The 19,634-nt window shown below is 41.4% G+C and overlaps 2 protein-coding genes across 2 annotated transcripts; both read left to right on the top strand.

Annotated features, from left to right (window-relative positions):
• The first annotated feature begins 449 nt into the window (after positions 1–449).
• atad5a (ATPase family AAA domain containing 5a) lies at positions 450–12,784 on the top strand. The gene is made up of 22 exons (XM_071473867.1): positions 450–879; positions 1,641–1,704; positions 2,128–3,926; positions 4,297–4,375; positions 4,519–4,674; positions 5,201–5,345; positions 5,443–5,703; positions 5,813–5,961; positions 6,108–6,258; positions 6,539–6,856; positions 7,453–7,549; positions 7,720–7,802; positions 7,898–8,034; positions 8,121–8,298; positions 8,461–8,628; positions 8,747–8,989; positions 9,086–9,150; positions 9,268–9,457; positions 10,088–10,245; positions 10,390–11,264; positions 11,411–11,569; positions 11,871–12,784. Exons 2-22 carry the CDS (start codon positions 1,654–1,656, stop codon positions 11,947–11,949), a joined length of 5,541 nt encoding a protein of 1,846 aa, XP_071329968.1. The 5' UTR covers positions 450–879; positions 1,641–1,653; the 3' UTR covers positions 11,950–12,784.
• A 191-nt stretch (positions 12,785–12,975) lies between these two features.
• On the top strand, positions 12,976–18,746 carry adap2 (ArfGAP with dual PH domains 2). Its single transcript, XM_071473892.1, has 11 exons — positions 12,976–13,312; positions 14,332–14,456; positions 14,583–14,674; positions 14,796–14,884; positions 15,176–15,288; positions 15,655–15,804; positions 15,922–16,005; positions 16,220–16,282; positions 16,622–16,699; positions 16,808–17,036; positions 17,772–18,746. The coding sequence occupies exons 1-11, from the start codon at positions 13,225–13,227 to the stop codon at positions 17,798–17,800; spliced, it is 1,140 nt and encodes a 379-aa protein (XP_071329993.1). The 5' UTR covers positions 12,976–13,224; the 3' UTR covers positions 17,801–18,746.
• Positions 18,747–19,634: the final 888 nt, after the last annotated feature.

The following is a 19,634-nucleotide window of genomic DNA, read 5'->3' as shown; positions in this document are numbered from 1 at the left end:
CATGTATTAAGATAAGATAAGATAAGATAAGATAAGATAAGATAAGATAAGATAAGATAAGATAAGATAAGATAAGATAGCCTTTATTAGTCCCACAGTGGGGAAATTCACAGTGTTACAGCAGCAAAGCGGCAGTGCAGAGAACAGGAAAGCTGCAGAAACTGCAATAACAAATATTTAGAACGATAAATAATAACAATATAATAATGTACTAAATATATAGATACAAAAAATTACATATTAACGACAACAGTAGCTGATGCATGAAGTGAGATGTCCATATATATTATAAATGTGATGTCAAGGTACTTGGTGAAATGAGGGAGAGTTTTGCGTTGAACCCAACAGAGGTCGCTGTCACTTTTCCCTCTCCCTTGATAGCGACACCACACGCCATTTTTGTTGTGGTCGAAATACGTCAGCGGATGACGGACGCCTTCTCTTTCCTGTGATTGGTGGAAGTTGGTGATGCCAAAGGTCACGTATATTTGGCGCTCTTCGTTCACAACCCGTCTGGCGCGTTTTTGAAAGAGCGACATACGTCAAGAAACATGTATTTTGAACTCCTTCTCGGAACAATTTGGATAATAGCCGCGTAACCTTTTCTACTTCGCGTTCATATACCCGTGGCTGACATGTGGGAAATGTTTTGGCCACTTTTGAGACCTGTGATGAGCGGAGATGCGTTGAAAGTAGCACCTAGCGAAGTCTGCTAGCTTGTTGTTTTACAGTTAAATTTATGTCTGGTGGCAACAAACAGCTGTCCGCTTCTCGCAATGAACATTGTCTCTGTTGTTTATTCGCACACTCGAGGAAGTGAATAAAAAAGGCAGGAAGACCGTCTCAGACCCTCAGCAAGTTACCGGTTCTGTATTATCGGTGAGTGTTTTCCCTCGACCTTTGTTTTTCTGGTTGCCCGTCTGTCATTTGGCACAAAACTGGAAGAGCTGCTGAGCGCCAATGTGAGGAATAATATCAGTTTTCATGTCATTTGCTGTTTCTGACCCCTGTGTGATGAGATATAAGATAATACATTTGAATATGCTGTATATTCGCGTCTTTATACTGATTTTACTTCTCCGGTACTCTTGCGCATAGTGTGGTATTAATGCAGTTTCACAGTACTCTGTACTGTACAGGGCTGTGTAATGTTTACAGTGTCAACAGTGTCAAATACGGTGGCTGCTGATGTTGAGTAAAAGTTAATGAATGGATTTTGAATTGCGCTGTGCATTTGTATGTTTAAAATATTCAAAAACTTTGTGTTGATGCATGAAAACTTACTGAAAACTTGTGCTAAAAACTGAAACACTATCAGCTTGCACTTATATTAAAGTAACTATTTGCAGGTTGTTGGGTTGCTAATTAGCACTTGTAAGGGCATTGTGCAAGTTATCCTGTCATGATTATTTTAATGGCATTTTGCCTGTATTTACTAATAATAGACAGGGACATGAGGGACAAGACAGAGGCAGGGAGAGAAATGTCCTCTGCTGGAATCGATCTGGAGATGTTGAGCTAACATTGCAGGCGATTTAGGCATCTGACCCACATGGAAAGACATTAATCTTTTTCTGAATCTCTGATCTTTTATTTCATTTAGACCTCTGTGTGTATAACAGTGTTTTCTTTTGCTTTAGGTTTCTTCACATTATGGCTGGTGTTGTGGCTATGGCATCTGTCATTGAGGACTTTGACACTCAGGTATTTTTATGATGATGATTGGGCTAATAATAGCATGCAGTAGCAGTTACATTGTGTATTGTTTTTCTTTATTCTTATGCATTTGAACCTGACCTGAAATTTCCATAGCTCATCACTGTGGGGGAATTTAGTGGTACTACTGGTCAATGTGATTGCTCCTGAAATTTCATTGAAATAGTTTTAAACTTTGTACCTGTTAACTGAGTTTTTTGTCCTCGACCTAGTACTGCATTCTTTTAATTGTGTGACAGTATTTGTGTGTTTGCATTTTTTTTGCAACATTAATGCTCTTCTCTTGGCCAGGTCACTCTTGAAAAAGAGATTTTAATCTCAGCAAGACTTTTACCTGGTTAAATAAAGGCTATAAAAAAAATAAAAATTATAAAAATCTCATGTTTGGTTAATTTTGTCACTCTTTTACAGCCTTGCAAGAAATCTCGCAAAGATGGTGGCAGTCCTGTGGTTAAGACAATCACAAACTATTTCTCTCCTGTGGCCAAGCCTGTGGAGAAACCCTTTTCCCCTCCTCGCTCCAACAACATCATGGACTACTTTAGCCGGAGGGCTTCATCCTCTAAAGAAAAGACCAGCTCACCAGAACAGTCAAAAGAGAACTGTCAGACATCTCAGTTTGCAGAAAAACAAACCAGCCCAGTTCTAGCAGTAAAACAGCCATCTCAGAAACGGGGTAGAAAGGCCATCAAAGCTGCAAGAAAACTTGTGGATACTGAAACCGTCAGCTCCACAGAGGATGTGAGCTGCCTGATTGTAGAAGATCCACATGAGAGCAAAGACTCGCCAGCAGAGGTGAGCAGTAGCTGCGGGGTCCTTGGTAGCGATACAGCAGCTCTGTTGGCCCAGCTTAGTGCTGAGGCTTGTATCACTGCCGGAACATCAGAGAGGAGTGCCACTATGACTTCCAGTGTCGTGCAGGTTGAAAAAGATTCATTCAAGAATCATGATGATGGATCTGGGTGTGGGAACAATGTCAAACTTAAACCAGAGCTGAAGAGCATTCCCTCATCTCCAGCTGGTCCTTTGAGAGATAAGACAAAACAGGTCAAAACCGCCTCACGAAATTCCAGGAAGAGGAATCAAGAGGAGGCAAAGCAACCAGAACCAGAAGCAGAGGAGAAAGAGCCAGAGACCTCCTTGTGTGACGTCAGCATGGAGGTTAATGTGGATGAGGCCTCACAGTTAAACAACAGCACAGTTACGATATCCTTTGAGGATTTTGTGCGAAGTCAGAGTCAGGACAAGGATGAAGAGGATATAGAAGATGAACAGAGTAAAGAAGAGGAAAGTAAAATCACAACAGGGCCAGAGGAAATGGACACTGACCGGCTGGAAAATGTGGGTTCTGGAGAGCCGTCAATCCAAGTCTCACCAAGAACAGTTACCATCCAGGCCGAGGTGCATGTAGTGTCACCCAAACAGGAAGCAGTAAAAGCTGTGGGAAAGTTAGCTTCCATCTTCAACAAGAGAAAAGGGGCAATGAGCCCTGCAGAAGTTGTAGCATCCCCTCACACAGAAGCTGCACACCAGTCTCCTTCTACCTCGCTGACTGTCAAAAGGAAATCCAATGTTGTTCTTCAAGAGGAGGATCTTGAGCTGGCTGTGCTTGAGAGTGAATCCATGGCAAAGTGCAGCAAGGTAGAGAGGAAGCAGTTCATGGCGGCCTTCAAACAGCCCAGCCTGGATGGGTCCAAAACCAAACCTGGGAAGAGCCAGAGCAAACAGAAGCAACCTGAGGAGAAGAATTTAGATGCTGCAGACAAAGTTGCTGAGGAGCAAAGTGCAATTCCTCCCCCTGTTGAGCGAGTCCCCGATGCCTCTGAGGAAAACAATGTAGGTAAAAAGAAACCAGCAAGAAAAAGCAGAAAGAAAGCTAAAGAAGAAAATTTGGCAGTCACCACCTCACCCACAGCTACTCCTGTGGAAGAACCAGTGGCCACAATTGTTGATGTTGAAGATAAAAAAGAGGAGCCCTCCATCCCAGCTGTGAGGAGATCCAGAAGAGAGGCTGTAGTGAGGCAAGCCACCGAAACCACCCCAGCAAGTCCTGTCAGGAAAACCAGGAAACAAAACGAGTCCAAGGATGTTGCTGCTGCTTTACCAGAGAGCCCTGTAAAGATGTCCACCCCAAAGACACGGAGGTCCAAACATGGAGTCTTTGTAGCAGAGATGGTGTGCTCACCTGACACAAAAGAAAGTCCAATCAGGTAGATGCTTGTAGTTATGATTTAATATGACTATGCATGCTATATTGGAGGTTATGATTAAGGCTGCAAAATGAATTGAAATATAATCAAAATCACAACATGGCCAAATGAAATATCCAGATCACAGGAGCTGCAATTTTCATAACTCAAACAGTTTCAACAAAAACATTGTATCATGAAGGTATAACTTATTGCAGGACTCTTGTATTAGACTGTATTGGTTACAGTTAGGCGTACCTAATAAACTGGCGCGTGCGTGCGTGCGTGCGTGCGTGCGTGCGTGCGTGTGTGTGTGTGTGTGTTTTAAGGTTATTTTTAATGTTTTGCTTATATTTTTCTTGTTCTAATTAAATGTTTTTCTTCTCACAAGGATTAAATTTACTAGAGTCCATAAAAATGTTCCCACGTCAAAGGCAGAACGTGGAAGTGGCATTAACACGTCTGTTAAAGTGAGTATGATATTTTTTTTTACAAATCTAACAATTTCTAAATTTACTGAATTGGTGTTCCAACTTGGCCAGATAATTAAAAAAAAAAATCTAAACATGATCATGACTGAGGATTGTGAAATACTCTCTTTATCTTATTTCAGACATCAAATGAGTCTAAAAAAAGGAAGCAGGCAAAGAAGTTGGTGGAGAAAGCCAAAGTGATGCAGCAGAGTAAGAAAACTGTTGAGGAGAAGAGCACCTTAAGGCGTTCGTCACGGAATGAGGCTTCCATCAAGAAGAGCTACTGTGAGGATGAGGTATAGTAAAAGGCAAACAAGATAAATAAATTTCAGTATTTATTACAGTTTTAAAGAGATAGTATACATTTTTGACATGATTGTATTGATGGTACGAACATGAGCTCAGGCATAAAGCATTTTATGTATAATTTGATTCTCAGATCTTTCTGTGTCTTGCAGCTTTGAGTGCACAAATGTATTAATACACACTGAACCGGTTCACATTGTAAACCAGTCAAGCTTCTATGGGCAGCCAAACATACTGTAACATTCATTTTATCAGTCATTTAAATCCAAATGTATCACCCTAATGAACTGGACATATATGCTTCGCACTTTTCTTGCCCTGCTGTGTTCCCAATGAGCACTGCCCATTACTGACTTGTGTCTGTAACATGGTGTCTATACACTCTGGACCACCTGTATGGTATAGCGCAAAAATGAAGGCAGAAAATGTCATTTGTATATTCACTATTTATTTATATTTTTATAGCTTTTTTTGTGAGTTCAGCTGAGAAGTTCATTATGTGGTTTGTTTTGTCAGGATTCTGTCATCTGTCTGGACAAAGATCATACTACCACTCCTCAGACGGCTCCAGAGAAGAATAAAACCCAGAAACCTTTGCGAAGTCTAAACGATGTTCTGGGCAAAGCCACACCAGCTGGCAAAGAGACCAAGGCTGTCCCAGGTAGTCTTTCAAACTCTAAATTACTATTTATTGTTTAGCACTTTTTTTATAAACCCTAGAGACCTGATGTAAAGGTGTTGTATTTTCTTTCTCAAAGGCTCCAAAGTGGCCTTGCTTGGCCCAGAGAAGACTGCTCGGAAGGCATCTGCAGTGATTTCCATCTTTGATGAAAGCAGCCGTGAAGGCTCTGAAAACTCCCAGGATGATGAGCAGTTCAAGGCGCGCAGAGAGTTCTTGAAGAGTGGTCTGCCCGAGTCCTTCAGGAAACAGATAGCCAAGACTGCTGCCACCAAAGAGGCATATTCCCTCTCTTGTTCCTCCTATCAACCAGTTGTACACATGAAGCAACCACCAAACGGTAGGTTATTCCTTCATAGAAATACACATGTTGTCATATAGGACTGGTAGGTACAGAGCAAACTAGAGGGTCAACGTGAAACTTTGTTGTTTTTGTTGTGTATCAACAGATTGCCCTCTCTGGAGTTTACCGTGGCCTGAATCTCCGTTACTGTATCATCTGAAAGAGCAAAGGAACCGGATATCCAACTCTTTTCCTTCTGTTAGCGGCTCCTTTTGTTTGAAGACAGAACCAGCCCATAGGGCCTTCTGTCAAAGGGTATGTTGCTGTCCAATGCGTTTGTAATTTTTGTGAATTTTGTGGATGTCCTTTGGTAGTTTGCTTATGAGGAAATATTTCCAGTAGACCTGCAGTGGATTTTAACAGCCAGCACGGTATTGAATATTAGTATTTTTCCTTTGCAGGGTTCAGGCTGGAGACCTGAGGTCTCTGAAAGTGTTCGTCAGCTTCTCATGGAGGAGGTCAGCACCTCTAATCCTCCCTTCCCTGTTCAGATGTTCATCAGTCGCTTCCTGAAGAGACGCACTGACCACCAGCAGCATTGCACAGCCTCAGGTCAGTCTGTGGTTAAACTCTGATTTCCTCAATACTTTTGACTGTATCCAATATTTCATATCCAATACCATCTACCAGAAGAAAGTTACACAAACACTCACAAATTTTTAAGTTACAAAGTTAAATTATATTCAAACTGCCCCCAAAGCATAAATACTGGTGCAGTATTTTAATCGCTCAGTGTTTACAATCAATTTAAAATGAACCACAGACAAAATGAAGATCAATAGGGGCATAAAATGAAAATGAACCTAAATGGCCATTGTATGTTACCTATTAGAACCAGAACCAACCAGAGTCACAAGCACATCACTGCCAACTGAACCAGTAGCAGGGAAAAGGAAGAGGATTGACGATGAAGGGGAAAACGCACCGAAGGTGGCTAAGAAGCAGCGGGGCGACCATTCAAAAGAGAGTGTTTCGATACCTGAGCCAGAGCCAACAAAAAGAGGAGGGCGTACAAGGCGAACACGGAGATCCAAGCAAGAAGAGGAGGAGAAAGAGAAAGCTTCTAACAAAGCTGCTCCCACCCCATCCGAGGATGACTCCGTGGTTGTGCTGGATGACTTGCTTTTGGGGGAGGATGCTGTGAAAAAAGGTGAGGTAGCAAATAAATACCTAATCCAATTAGGAGACTGGCAATGTGATGTCAGTAAAATGGCTGAGGAGAAAAATAAAATAAAAATCAGCAAATGAGGAGACCGTTAAATGGCACATCCAGTTGTTAGAAAATTCCTGGCTATGTGCGACAAATCATATCAAAGCACGTTTGCAAACAAAGAATGGATACATTTAAATGTCTTGGAGCAGGCAAACACACTTGTGTCTTGCTGATGGGTTTCATTCTTTCAGTATTTTCTTTTGTTGCAAACGTGCCGTTATTAAGTTTGAGCAAAAAAAAAAAAAAAAAAAAAAAGATTAAATGTCTAGTTTAAAGTACTAAAAACAGAACGGCTGTTAGGGACTCACAACCACAACAATGTGTAATTCTCGTAAGGACCGTTTATGAGAGGCAAACAGACCTCCCAAACTGGCATGACAACTTTCTCATTTGTACCTTCATTGTTAAAATGTTTGCTGGATATTCTCATCCAGCTGGCTTCTGTACACTTGATTGGCTGCTTTTCAAAGACTTGATCTTTAAATCCTCGGTTTAATCCCTGCAACTGAAAAACAAACTGCAATTTGTTACAGATGTGGTGAAGGAGGATGTGTTGTGGACAGACAAATATCAGCCCCAGCACTCCAGCGACATCATAGGCAACACTGCCTCAGTTAGGAGGCTGCACAGGTGAGGAACCAGTAAAACTGCTTTACCTTCCCTGCACCTGTATAAAAACAGGGGTTGCTGTATTTTTTTTATTCAATCGAGCCCAGATTTGCACCATATGGGTTTGGGATAATCATTGACTATTAAAAGAATATGGAAGCAAGTGTTTCATGTTCCTTTTTTTTGTACAGTTGGCTAAAGGAATGGAAACTCCGTGCAGACCGAGAAGAGAGGAAAAAGCAGAAAGACAGAAAACAAGAGGAAGGAAGCAATGGTGGGAGATTAAACAAATACTGATCGTGTTTTCTCTTTATAATTGTTGTGTTAGTGTATGTTTGTTTTGACTGCATGATGGCCCTTTGCATGCAGACTCTGATTGGGACTGTGGAGAAGAGGACTCCCAGGATGGAGAGGACATGTTGTGTAACACAGTGCTGATCACAGGACCCACTGGAGTAGGAAAGACTGCTGCTGTCTATGCTTGTGCCCAGGAGCTGGGCTTCAAGGTACAAACACCTCACTTACATTTCAAAGCAACACATTTGTTATGTGGAGAATTACATAACTGCAAACTTCCCTCTGGTCCTTTAAGGTATTTGAGGTGAACGCTTCATCTCAGCGGAGTGGTCGTCTTATTCTGTCCCAGCTGAGGGAAGCCACTCAGTCACACCAGGTGGACAGTCAGGGGGTCAACGCCCACAAACCCACCTACTTCAACAGCTATGGCACAAGCAGCAGTGCTGGCACCGTCAGGCCTGGATCCTCTCCCAGTATGTACACAGCTGACATGAATAACACTGTTTCTAATGAGGTGTTGGCTCGTGAGAAGATAAGTTATATACAGGTTTTGTGTATGTGGTTGGATTTGTGTATAGTAGGAACGTTACAAGATGAACTGTTGGAAACTTTTTTTTTTTCTCTTCATCCTTCAGGAAAGATTAACTCTCCTCGCAGGGTGGTTTCCTCTCCCAGGAAACATCCCCAGTCACCAAGAGGTGCTAAAAAAGGGGGTCTGGCTCCCACCTCTTTAGCTAACTTTTTCAAAATGGGTCGACCCACCAGCAAGGAGCCACCTAACACTAAGAAGAATGAACAAACAGGTAAATGCACTTCCAATGAGTCAATTTTTTTTATAATGTTACCATTCATTAAAAGATATCAGGACTTTAATAGTAAGTAATTTGCCATTGTTTTCCTCTCTTCTTCATCTTCATATAGCTGCTTCTAAGAAAGTAGTGAAAGCAAATAACGAGGGTGCTAATAAGAGTAAAGACCTTGCAGTCAAATCAACAACAGCTACCACCCCTAAAAAGAACAGTGAAGAGCAGAGCAAGAAGACGGCCACTTCTCTTATCCTGTTTGAAGAAGTGGATGTGATTTTTGATGATGACTCAGGGTTCCTAGCCGCCATCAAGACATTCATGACCACCACCAAGAGGCCAGTCATCCTCACTACCAGCGGTGAGTAGGCAATGTTTTGCATATATGTGTTGAACATATTTATTTATATTCTGTGTCTGGTTTTTGAGTTAAAATCTAATTATGTACGTTTTCTAGATCCTGCTTTCAGCAGCATGTTTGATGGCAACTTTGAAGAGATCCATTTCAAAACGCCGTCAGTGGTGAGTGAAGGACTTCTAAACATTAGTTTCACTGTTATTACTCACTGACTGAGTGGGTCCTTTGATGTGGCTTGTGATGATAATGATTTCATTTGTCCTCCTCTGTCTCTGTTATAGTTAAATGTGAGCAGCTACCTGCAGCTGTTGTGTCTGGGTGAGGACATGAGAACAGACCGATCAGACATCGGCTCTCTGCTCAGACTCAATGGCTGTGACATCAGGCAGAGTTTACTGCAGCTGCAGTTCTGGACTCGCAGTGCTGGGGGTCGCCACATAACCAGGCCACTGACAAACACTAATAAAAATGGTAAGCAGATGAGCAGGAAAAATAATTATAATATTGTGGATATTTTGATTTGGCTTTCTAAATACTTACTACTTTTAAAAGTTATATAAAAGTCTAGATTTGAAACCAATGGTGACAGTGCATTTGCTGTCATGGCATTTAAGCTTTGGAATGAACTGCGGTTCACAATCTGCACATGCTGGCTTCTGTGGTTGTGTGACTCTTCTTGTGAACATGATAACTCAACAACATTACACAGTAGAAACTTCATACTCACACTGCAAGTACCTCATATGGGGGAGATGATATAATGAGATGATGGGTGCCCTTTCTGTGTGAATTTGAATATTAATGAGGAAACTCTGATTTCCCTGATATAGCTGTAACTCCTTAACAATTTATGCTAACAGTTTAAATTGATAGCAGGTATGTAGCATTTACATACAAAAAGGCTTGAAAATATTAGCTAATTAATGAGCTAATTAGTTTCATTAGATGTTTTTATTTATTTATTTTTGATACTTACCATAGGTAGCCTATATGGTGTAGATCTGATTGGATTTTCATGTGTCTTGCTGCATAAATTGGTATTATTATAATTATCTTTTTAATTTAATGTTTTTTTTTCCTCTCCCTCATTCACACTCATAGCTGAACTAAAGCCAGACACTGATGGAGAGGCAGCAGAAGTGTCTGTGTGTGCAGCGACTGTCCCGTCCACTCTCCCTCCCTGTGACACCGGCTGCACTGAGAGCAAGCTGGGCCTGCTGAATATCGAGCCTGAGAGAGACATCTGGGAGCTGCTCAGGGTAAACTTTTCATTTACCACATATAAGAGCACATAACAAGTGCAGTGACCTGCTTTTGGATTACTATCGTGATTTTTTTTTTTTTTTTTGTTGATTCATATAGTACTTGATATAAGTCATTAAGTGGATATGTGTTGTCAACAGAGCCAGAGTCTGGTGGAGGAGGCGGTTTGCTGCGAGCTGCTGACAGAAAGCAGGCGACGAGGAGTGGACCTTCTCTATTCCAACATGGAAACCCTCTTACCTCTGCCACTCACACAGTTGACTACCTCTACCCGAAAACCTGAATCACAAGATCATCCTCCTGTTAATCCCAAAGAGCAGCCATCCTCCACCTGCCTGCACTCCGACATGCTGCCATCTCATGCCAGGTTACTGCACGTGGCAGAGTCAGCAGATTGCTCAGACGATGGCAGTCCAGTTAAAGTTTCCGACAGAATGAGAAAGAATAAGAGGAGGAAATGTCTACCTGACCAAGATGGACTGAACTCTGACTCGGATTCAGAGGAAAGTTTTCTGTCTCTCTGCAAGCCGCATGGCGCTCTTCAGGCAAAAGAGGAAGTCAAAGAGAGAATAGTTTCAGAGACGGTGAGAAGGAAGCCACTGACTCCTGAGGAGCGAGTAAAAAGTCTCCCAGTCTCACAGTGTCTTGAATCAATTGCTGACTTTTTAGACAACATGTCATACATGGACTCCTCCTTGTCTGTTCATCCAGAAGGGGGTGACATTTACAGAAGAATGTCACCTGTCAGTGCAGTGGTGAAAGACGGGATGACAGATGAGTCGAGGGTTGAGAGTGACAGAGGGAGGTGGGTGGGTGGAGAGCATGTCTTGGAGATCCAGGCTGCTGTGGAGGCGCTGAGCTTCCGCAAATGTCGAGGTTCCATAGTGGAAGCCTGGGACAAGGCCCGACAACTAGAAGGGGAGCTGGGAAAAGAGGCTGCAGCAGAACTCACCCTCCCTGTGGCTCCTCATTGTGAAGGCTACAGCTTCACTCAGGACAGCCCCTGTCAACCACAGTGAGTTTCACCAGTATCTCTTTAATGTTACGCCTCATTTAAGAGTTAGTGCAATGTAAACTTCCATAGAATTACCTCAATAATTTGTGATTGAAATGAATCCTAAACCAGTTCAAAGAGAGCCAATGTGTATTGATGTGTTCCAGGCTAGTCCAGCGGAGGAGAGAAGTGATGGAGAGTCTAATGTTGAGAGGAGTGGTTGGCACTCTGGGAAACAGACCAGCAGCTGCTCTGGACTACTTACCAGCCCTGCGCACCATCTGTCAATCAGAGCAGCTGAAAGAGCAGGGCAAGCTTAAACGAAGGTGAGCATTCATGAACCATATTTAGTTTTTCGGTCAGCCAGCAGCAGCAGGTCTTGGTCTATACTGTGGGCAGGATGTGGTGAAGTATCTCTTCTAACAGGCATCCAATTGCTGACTCATAAAATTATGTAGGTATTTTTTTTCTTGTTTTGAAAACTGACAGCCTATAAATAAATGTGTTAAAGTGTAACTTCATGCAAAACACAATGCATGCATGCAACTCACATAAATGCAGTCCCTTGAAATGGGTCCACAGAAAACTGAGCTGTTTTTTTTTTTTTTTTTTTGGTCCCTCCTCCAGGTTTCTCCACTACTTAGATGCAATCCACCTTGGTGTTGAAAAGAGCACTCTGCAGCACCTGGCCGAAGACTTCCCATAGACCACAGAAGACCACGCGTGTCCTCATGATCACGCAGACGCCTTAAATACTAGAACAGGGAACATGTTTACAGCAAGCGTGTTGGCATAAGAAGCACAGGGATGGACAGGATAAATTGGCAAAACAAATCAGTGTTGCCTCTTGTTTTTATGAATCTGACCTCGGTATGAGAGGAGGTGGTTAGCTCATCAGAGGTGCATGTACAAAAAACTGTCTGGTGAAGTTTCCACATATTTCCTCCAAGATGGAAATGACTGAATCAGGCACACAGCTAAACAACCTCACATGTCTGATTCAGCACATCTTATGGTGCTTTCAAAGACTGCACTAAATATTACTACTTTATATTATTTTTGTAATATTAAGCGGTGCTGGAGTTTGTGTTTGTGTGTGTTTTTGTACAGTAGTGTTTTGTAGCCTCATTTATCATTTTGCTTTGCACTTTGCAAAGTCTTTTTATCAAGTAGAAATTGCTTTTGAGGAGCAAGTGTGAATCAACACAATTAACACTGATTAACATGTAAAATAGAAATTGCTTTTGAATTTGTAAAGGCTGTGTATGAAGTGTCTCCACATAAAGTACTGTTGATGCACTCAGGTTCTGTTAAAATTCATAAAAAGTTTTGTTTTGTTTTGTTTTTTCTTTTTAAGAAAATTTGGCTTTAGTTTTCACCTTCACATTTATCACAGTGATTTATTTGTTGTTGTTGTTTTTTTTTTGTTTTGTTTTTTTATTTGATCAGTTTTGTTTTTCCAGCCTTAACTCTGTACACATTATCCACAGTGGGTTTTTGTTGTGACCAAATAAAGGTTTATTACAACAACAAATAAATTGTCTCACCATTTATGTGCTTCATTTCCAGCGTAGAAGTAGGTATGGGGATGGGGACGGTTAACACATGACATTGTAGTTTGTTTTGAGCGCACAACACTTGTGGTGTGCGCACCGTGGGTGGACCAGTTTGTTTTTACCTCAGTGGATGACTACCCCCAACCCCCCCACCCCATCCACCCCACACCCTGGGAAACAAAAGCGCAACTACAGTTTCCGACAGAGCAGAGGGAGGTGCGCCAGCGCTCGGTGTTGTAACACCCAAAACTGAACTGTCGCAAGTTCCAGTTTTTTTACAGGCGATTTTGTTCCGTTGTTTTTTTTTTTTTGGTTTTTTTTTTTTTGGTTTTTTTTTGCTGCTAGTGGAACTATGTGACCGCCATGCTTAGTTTCGACAGCGGGATTTATCATCGTGTGAGAAGAGACCCTGATTTTGTGCCGAAATGTCAAACCGTGAGCGGAACAAAAAGATGTTACTGGAGCTGGTGAAGCGGCCGGACAACAGCCGCTGCGCTGACTGCGGCGCGCCGGGTAAGAGACGTGCCGGGCTCGGGCTCACTCTGCTGCCGGTCACTGTGCAGCTTCTGTGACACACCGGCATTCACAGATACATGCTTTGCTTGTTGAGCTCAAGGACGTTGAAATATATATTGTTTCTCTTGTTCAGTTAATGGTTATTTTGGGGAAAGCACCCTAAAGATAACCAGATTTGACTTCTCTCCTGTAATAGACTCAGATTTAATGATAGACCACGGTTTAATATTGTCCACCTCAGTGGAAATGTGTCTGTATATATGTACAATAAATATACATACACCACGCATAACAGAACACACCATTAAAAACATACAATAGTGCAAATGTGCAGATAGCAGTAGATAGACTATATAAATACCACAGAGCAAATCTTAGAAAATGAATAGCAAGTGTTCCCTAATGCAGTCATGTATTCAATGCCTGTATGGCTCAGGGAACTCTTAAACCCAATCACTTTTACTTACTGTAGGCAAAAGTCCTGCATTCAAAATCCTGTACAAGCACAAAATGATTATCAACTAAATGTATTCAAAGCATCAAAGGTTAAAAAAAAAAAAAAAATGCCCCTCCTGAAAAAAAAACTGGCTCCTGTATTATTATAAATATATATGTATATCATTGCTAGATTAATAGTGATGCAACAATGTGTAAGTAGCATTTTACTCTTGTTGCTGGTTGTGACTGAGCCATGAAACCATTTGAAAGGTTTAAACGAGTCTTAAACAATGGAAGCAGAACAAGGGGCCAGACTCTTGCTTTTTTTTTGTATGGGAAAAAATGAAACAATCGTCAGCTTTCAGATGCGTGTAGTAGAGTAAAAAGTACTATATTTGTATATGTAATGGAACAGAAGTAACACAAAATAGAAATAATGAGGTAAAGTGCAACTACCTCAAAATTACACATAAGTACAGTACTTGAGTAAATGTATTCAATTGCTTCCCACCACTGTTGTTTCACCTGAGCTGGTACAAAGTGTTGCATTTGAATCCCCCCTCCTCTGCACGCCTCAGATCCAGACTGGGCATCCTACAAGCTGGGTGTGTTTGTGTGTCTGACCTGCTCTGGAATCCATCGCAGCCTGTCCAGCCGGGTCAAATCCATAAAGCTGGACTTCTGGGAGGATGAGCTGGCGGAGGTATGGGCTGCTTTCTCATGTCCCCACATCTGTTATTGCAATGACAACACATCAGTTCTTCAAGTGAAAGGACAACCTGGCCATGTGTAATCTTTCTGTGTGTCTTCTTCTTGTCGTCCCGTGAAGTTCATGAAATCCAATGGCAACGTCAGCGCCCAGGCTTTGTATGAGAAAGCTGTTCCACCGTACTACTATCGGCCCCAACAAAATGACCCTGCGTAAGTATTTTTCCAGGACGTTGACACTCACTGTAGAGGTGGAAAATGGATGAATTTCTGCTGCCAGATTGAAGCCTAATGAATTGTGTAGTGAAAGCTCATGTTTGCCCTTAAACCCTAGAGTCCTGAGAGAGCAGTGGATCCGAGCTAAATACGAAAGGATGGAATTCACAGGAGAAACCAAGTATCCACCACTTTCATATACCACGGGTGACGATTTCACTGTTTTCTAAAGCACATGTCTACTGCAGGATATACATTTTCATCAGTCTGTTGTGGGAAAACAAATACGAACAATGTGGTTCCTCATTCATATGCAGAACTGTGGAAGAAAAACCTGTTCTTTGCACAATGAAAGAGCCTGGAAGCGAAAAAGATAGCCAGGATATCACTCTTTACAAAAATGTTTGGCCTTGTTAGCAAAGTAAATTCATTTCTGAGGGAGACCTGCTTGTGCTGAAGCACCCGTGACTCAGTAGATTTTTGTTGGATCAATTCCAGGTTTCTATGAGGGGATGCTGTGGAAGAAAGGAAAAGAGAACACACAGTTTCTGAAGAGGAAGTTTGTGCTGTCCGAGAGGGAATTTACCCTGACTTACTACAACAAGGAAAATGTGAGTTCCCTGCAGCTCCGGCACCGTTGAACAGCATTGCATGACACAAATGAACAAGAATATTCTAATATTCTAATATAATAATAACATTAATATTCCTTATGTGTGTGATGTAAAGGCACTTGCACTGATTTGATTTGACCTCTTCCCTCTGCAACACAGCAGTACTTGTTAAAACAGCAATTAATATATGAGTTAATCAATACTTTTTTTTTTTTGCTCCACAAAGACAAAAAAAAAAAGGTAATCTATCCAACAGTTGTTAAGATATATGTGAACTGACACATTGACACACTGCTAGCATGGCTAAAAACAAAGGCACAAACAGCATCATGCTAATTCTATGTTGATATATTTGTGATCTAGGAGTCCAAAGGCCCTAAAGCTGTCATCTCCATCAAGGATCTGAACGCCACCTTTCAACCAGAAAAGATTGGTCATCCTCATGGGCTGCAGATCACCTACCAAGATGACAATCACACCAGGAACCTCTACGTTTATCACGAGAGTCCTGAGGTAGGACGGCATGATCATCCAAAGTATTTATAGCAGTAACCCAGCAGGTTTTGTAGGAATTGTCATACAGTAGCTTGTGTGCTGTGGAGAAGCTCAGGGTCTCTTCTTCTCCTCTAGGAAATAGTCACATGGTACAACGCTATTCGTGCAGCTCGCTATGCATACCTGAAGACAGCATACCCGACGGGAAGCGACGAAGAGGTAAGCATTGGACCGAAATGAGAAAATGTTTGGTCATAGGATGTTGATGCTCTTAAAATGCACTCTAAGTACATGAAAAAAAACAGCAGTTTATTCATAGCTAATGCATTGAACTTTTACTTTCAGCAGACCGAACAGCAGTAAGAGCAGAAACTCTTTTTGCTTTTATCTTCTGAAGCTTAACACACATTTTACCTTTACATCCATTTGCCAGCTGATACCAAAGATAACAAGAAACTACCTCAAAGAGGGATACATGGAAAAGACAGGGCCACTGGTAAGTTATCAATATACAGTTACATTGAACGTATTTGTACGTTTATTTATTTATCATTTATTCTTTTCATGTATCTGTCGGCACTCAGCTGCTATTTTGACTCATGCAGTTCACCAAATGACTTGTTTATGACAGCAGTATATCTGAGCAGTACATTTGAATGTGTGTTTCTGTTCCTCTTACACACACACGCACGCACGCACACACACACACATTTGAGTGACACCATTTACAAGAAAGATAAAAGGAGACTGGGAAATGGAGCTCAAGCAGATAATGTTTAAATATATACTGTAATTCGTCATGTTAAGTGTTCACATTAAATATGGTTTTTAACAGCAAAAGGAGCCATTCAAAAAGAGGTGGTTTATTTTGGACTCTCAAAACAGGAAGTTGTTTTACTTCAAAGGCCAGCTGGTAAGGACAAATCCTCTTCTCATTATAACCTGTGCTGTTGATATTTGTCAAGCACTTCAACTGCTGTTATGTTTGAATGTTTATGTGTTCCCATCATTACGAACGTAGGATGCTGAAGAGTTAGGGGTCATTTTCATCGGCACAGAGAGCAACGGTTACTCTGTGAAGGAGTGCGTCCCAAAGCACGCTCGGGGAAACAAGTGGAAGTGTGGTGTCATGGTGGAGACACCTGAGCGGCAGTTTGTCTTCACGTGCGAGCAGGAGAGGGAGCAGAGGGAGTGGTTGGATGCCCTCAGACAGGTCCTCTCCAGGCCCATGGCACCACAGGATTATACCAGTAAGTAAGGCTAGAAAATACTGCAAACATGTAAACAATGTACACAGATATGCACGTGGTTTTTATATTCACACAAACTCAAGCACACAGAGCGATTCCTGTCATGGGAAGCCCTGCACCTCAGAAATGACAGTATTAAACAGTCTGTGCCTTATGCCTGAGGAGATATACAGCATCCTGTGTGGTCACAGTCTTTCACATGACAGGTTTCACAACATAACATTTTTATATTCGTAGGGCCATGGCTCATGAATATAAAACTGATTATGACGCTGAATGAAAAGTAAAGGGTTTGCCAAGCTCATTGTAGGGATTGACCGATTATCAGCCTGGCCGATTTCTGGGCTCGCAATTTTCCCATTTCCAGAATCGTTATCTTTTTTTAACCGATAACCAATAAAATTAATTAATTTTAAAATGCGCTACTTTGGCTCTGGTGCAGCCGTCTGTCCCTGTCTGTCGTCCACTCTGTGCTCTGGAGCAATGTCCAACCCACGAGTCACGAGTAATAGCCTGATAAAAAGAATCTGGATTACCTTCTCCAGGTTTTACTCTTTAAAGTAAGCCCAGGCAACGCAGCAAACCTGCTGCAGGGAGAACACACATCTGTACTCATGTACTTTCATGCTTGCATTAAATTGTGCACATCACCACACAAAGTTGTCATGCTCATCCATTCAACCATTGTATTATGCATATACGACCCCACTCTAATCCTCTTGTCTCTCATTCCAGTTGAAGCCAATATCAGGTATAAACGATGAACTGCAGAGAGGTGTGTCCACAGGATGATGGTGAGGAGACTGCGGTGTCTGAAAACACAAGTGACTGAACTACTGCAGCACAGCAGATGAACAGTTGCTCCCAGCACTGACTCTCATCTCTGTGTTATAGTAAAACATCTTGAACCATGACGGGAGCACAGTGTGGATTAACTTTCATATATTGACTTGAACTGACACAGGATCTGATGCTAAATCACACATTTCATAAAGTGCTGTACCATTATGTAAAATCCACTCTTATGACCAAACAACAAACATCCTGTCACTAGATAGACACTGTCATATAGTAACAGAAAATAGGTTACAATCACTGCATGCAATTATGTTATTTTTATGGTGTTCCTTAATTTTTTTTACATTTTAAATTTCCTAATGAATAAGCACATAATTTTACATTTGGGAGTGAATATGTTTTGTGACATTTTACCCAGAAAAATAAATTAATTTTTTAGTAAATGATGTGTGTATTTTGATTTGTAGGTCATGATTATTATTATTGTTAGTTATATACATGTTACTAGCTTAGTGACACTAGACAAGGTTTATTTATGAGAGTGAATAGTTAATCTTAAAAATCGAACTTTATGGAGATTTTGATTTTTGTCGAATAACCTTATCAGTGACTCAAAGTATTTTGTTTTTTTCTGATCTAAAATTATATGTATGTAAGGTAACCAGGTCTGCTAAATTACACTCAGGTTGTAGTTTATCAGGAAAGCTAAAACCAAGTGTCTGTCTGTTGGTTTGTTTGTCAGCAGGATTACACAAAAAGTACTGAACCAATTTGAGATTTGTTTTTATGGCATATTTGTGTTCTGCTACTCTATCTTTTATCTTTGTGCGCCCGATGTAAAAGCAGCCACGAGGACAGGTGAGGCAGTACGCAACATATGTCGAATTGCAATTAATAAAATGTTTATTTTTATGTATCTCTCTTGTCTTAAAATCTGCAAATTCCTTCTGTTGTAAGATGTTGGGGCTGTGATTACAGGTGGTTTGCATACACTTGGAAGTCCCAATGGGTCTCTTGAGCGGTTGGTCACAATTGGATGATAACTGTGTGAGTGTGTCCTCAATGGTGGGCGCCAGTTTAAAAGTGAATGTGAGAGGAATTTGGAAAACTTCCTTCAGGGATGGTCACTCCTGAGGATATCCCAATTAGAAAAAGTTTTCAAATCAGTCTGGTAGATTGGATGTGTACTGCACACGCAGTTGTTTGCTATTTTTTCTTACATCCCTCGTTCATTCCATCAGACTGTCCAGACACATGAAATGAAATGAAATGTTTATTCTTTTCCTCACCACCTGCAGTGTCTGTGTTCTTCCTGGATTTTGTAGCTGAATTCACAAAGCCAGGGTATCCACATGCTTAAGTGCATCCTACAGGTGTTGGGCCTGGACACTTGTTGGCACATGATCATCTCTGTGTTGTTGTAATGCGATAAAAGACCCGCTTTAAGTGTTTTAACAGATGGTTGGAACATAATGAGACAAATCTCACAAGTTTTGGTCGGATAGGTGACGCAAGGGCAGAAAGTCTAAGGTTACACTAACAGTACAGCCCCACAGTTTCAATTCCTTCCATTCTTCCCCTGTTGTTCCCCTTGCCAAAAATGACCTCAACATACAGCAGGAATTGAAGAACTAGTCAGAGCAACTTCCAGTGTGGTACGCATTCCAGAAATCCTGATTTTGATAAGCATTTTTCAGACTTAGTCTTTATATTCACAGACAGCTTCAAAGATCCTCATGCAGGGTGTGCAGGGGCAGCAGTATATATCCCAGTGAGTGAGTGATATATTAAGAAAACAGA

Source organism: Trachinotus anak, unplaced genomic scaffold, assembly GCF_046630095.1.
Source record: "Trachinotus anak isolate AG129_WGS33_773 ecotype Australia unplaced genomic scaffold, CSIRO_AGI_Tana_v1 ptg000003l, whole genome shotgun sequence".
Taxonomy (NCBI): domain Eukaryota; kingdom Metazoa; phylum Chordata; class Actinopteri; order Carangiformes; family Carangidae; genus Trachinotus; species Trachinotus anak.
Note: the sequence above shows the minus strand (reverse complement) of the source record. Positions and strands in the feature narration are given on the sequence as shown.

Coding starts and splice junctions, on each gene's coding strand:
- atad5a (XM_071473867.1), top strand. CDS start 1,654: ATGGCTGGTGTTGTGGCTATGGCATCTGTCATTGAGGACTTTGACACT. Junction 5,704..5,812: donor CATGAAGCAACCACCAAACG/GTAGGTTATTCC, acceptor GTGTATCAACAG/ATTGCCCTCTCTGGAGTTTA. Junction 7,803..7,897: donor ACAAGAGGAAGGAAGCAATG/GTGGGAGATTAA, acceptor CTTTGCATGCAG/ACTCTGATTGGGACTGTGGA.
- adap2 (XM_071473892.1), top strand. CDS start 13,225: ATGTCAAACCGTGAGCGGAACAAAAAGATGTTACTGGAGCTGGTGAAG. Junction 13,313..14,331: donor CGCTGACTGCGGCGCGCCGG/GTAAGAGACGTG, acceptor TGCACGCCTCAG/ATCCAGACTGGGCATCCTAC. Junction 15,805..15,921: donor TTTATCACGAGAGTCCTGAG/GTAGGACGGCAT, acceptor CTTCTCCTCTAG/GAAATAGTCACATGGTACAA.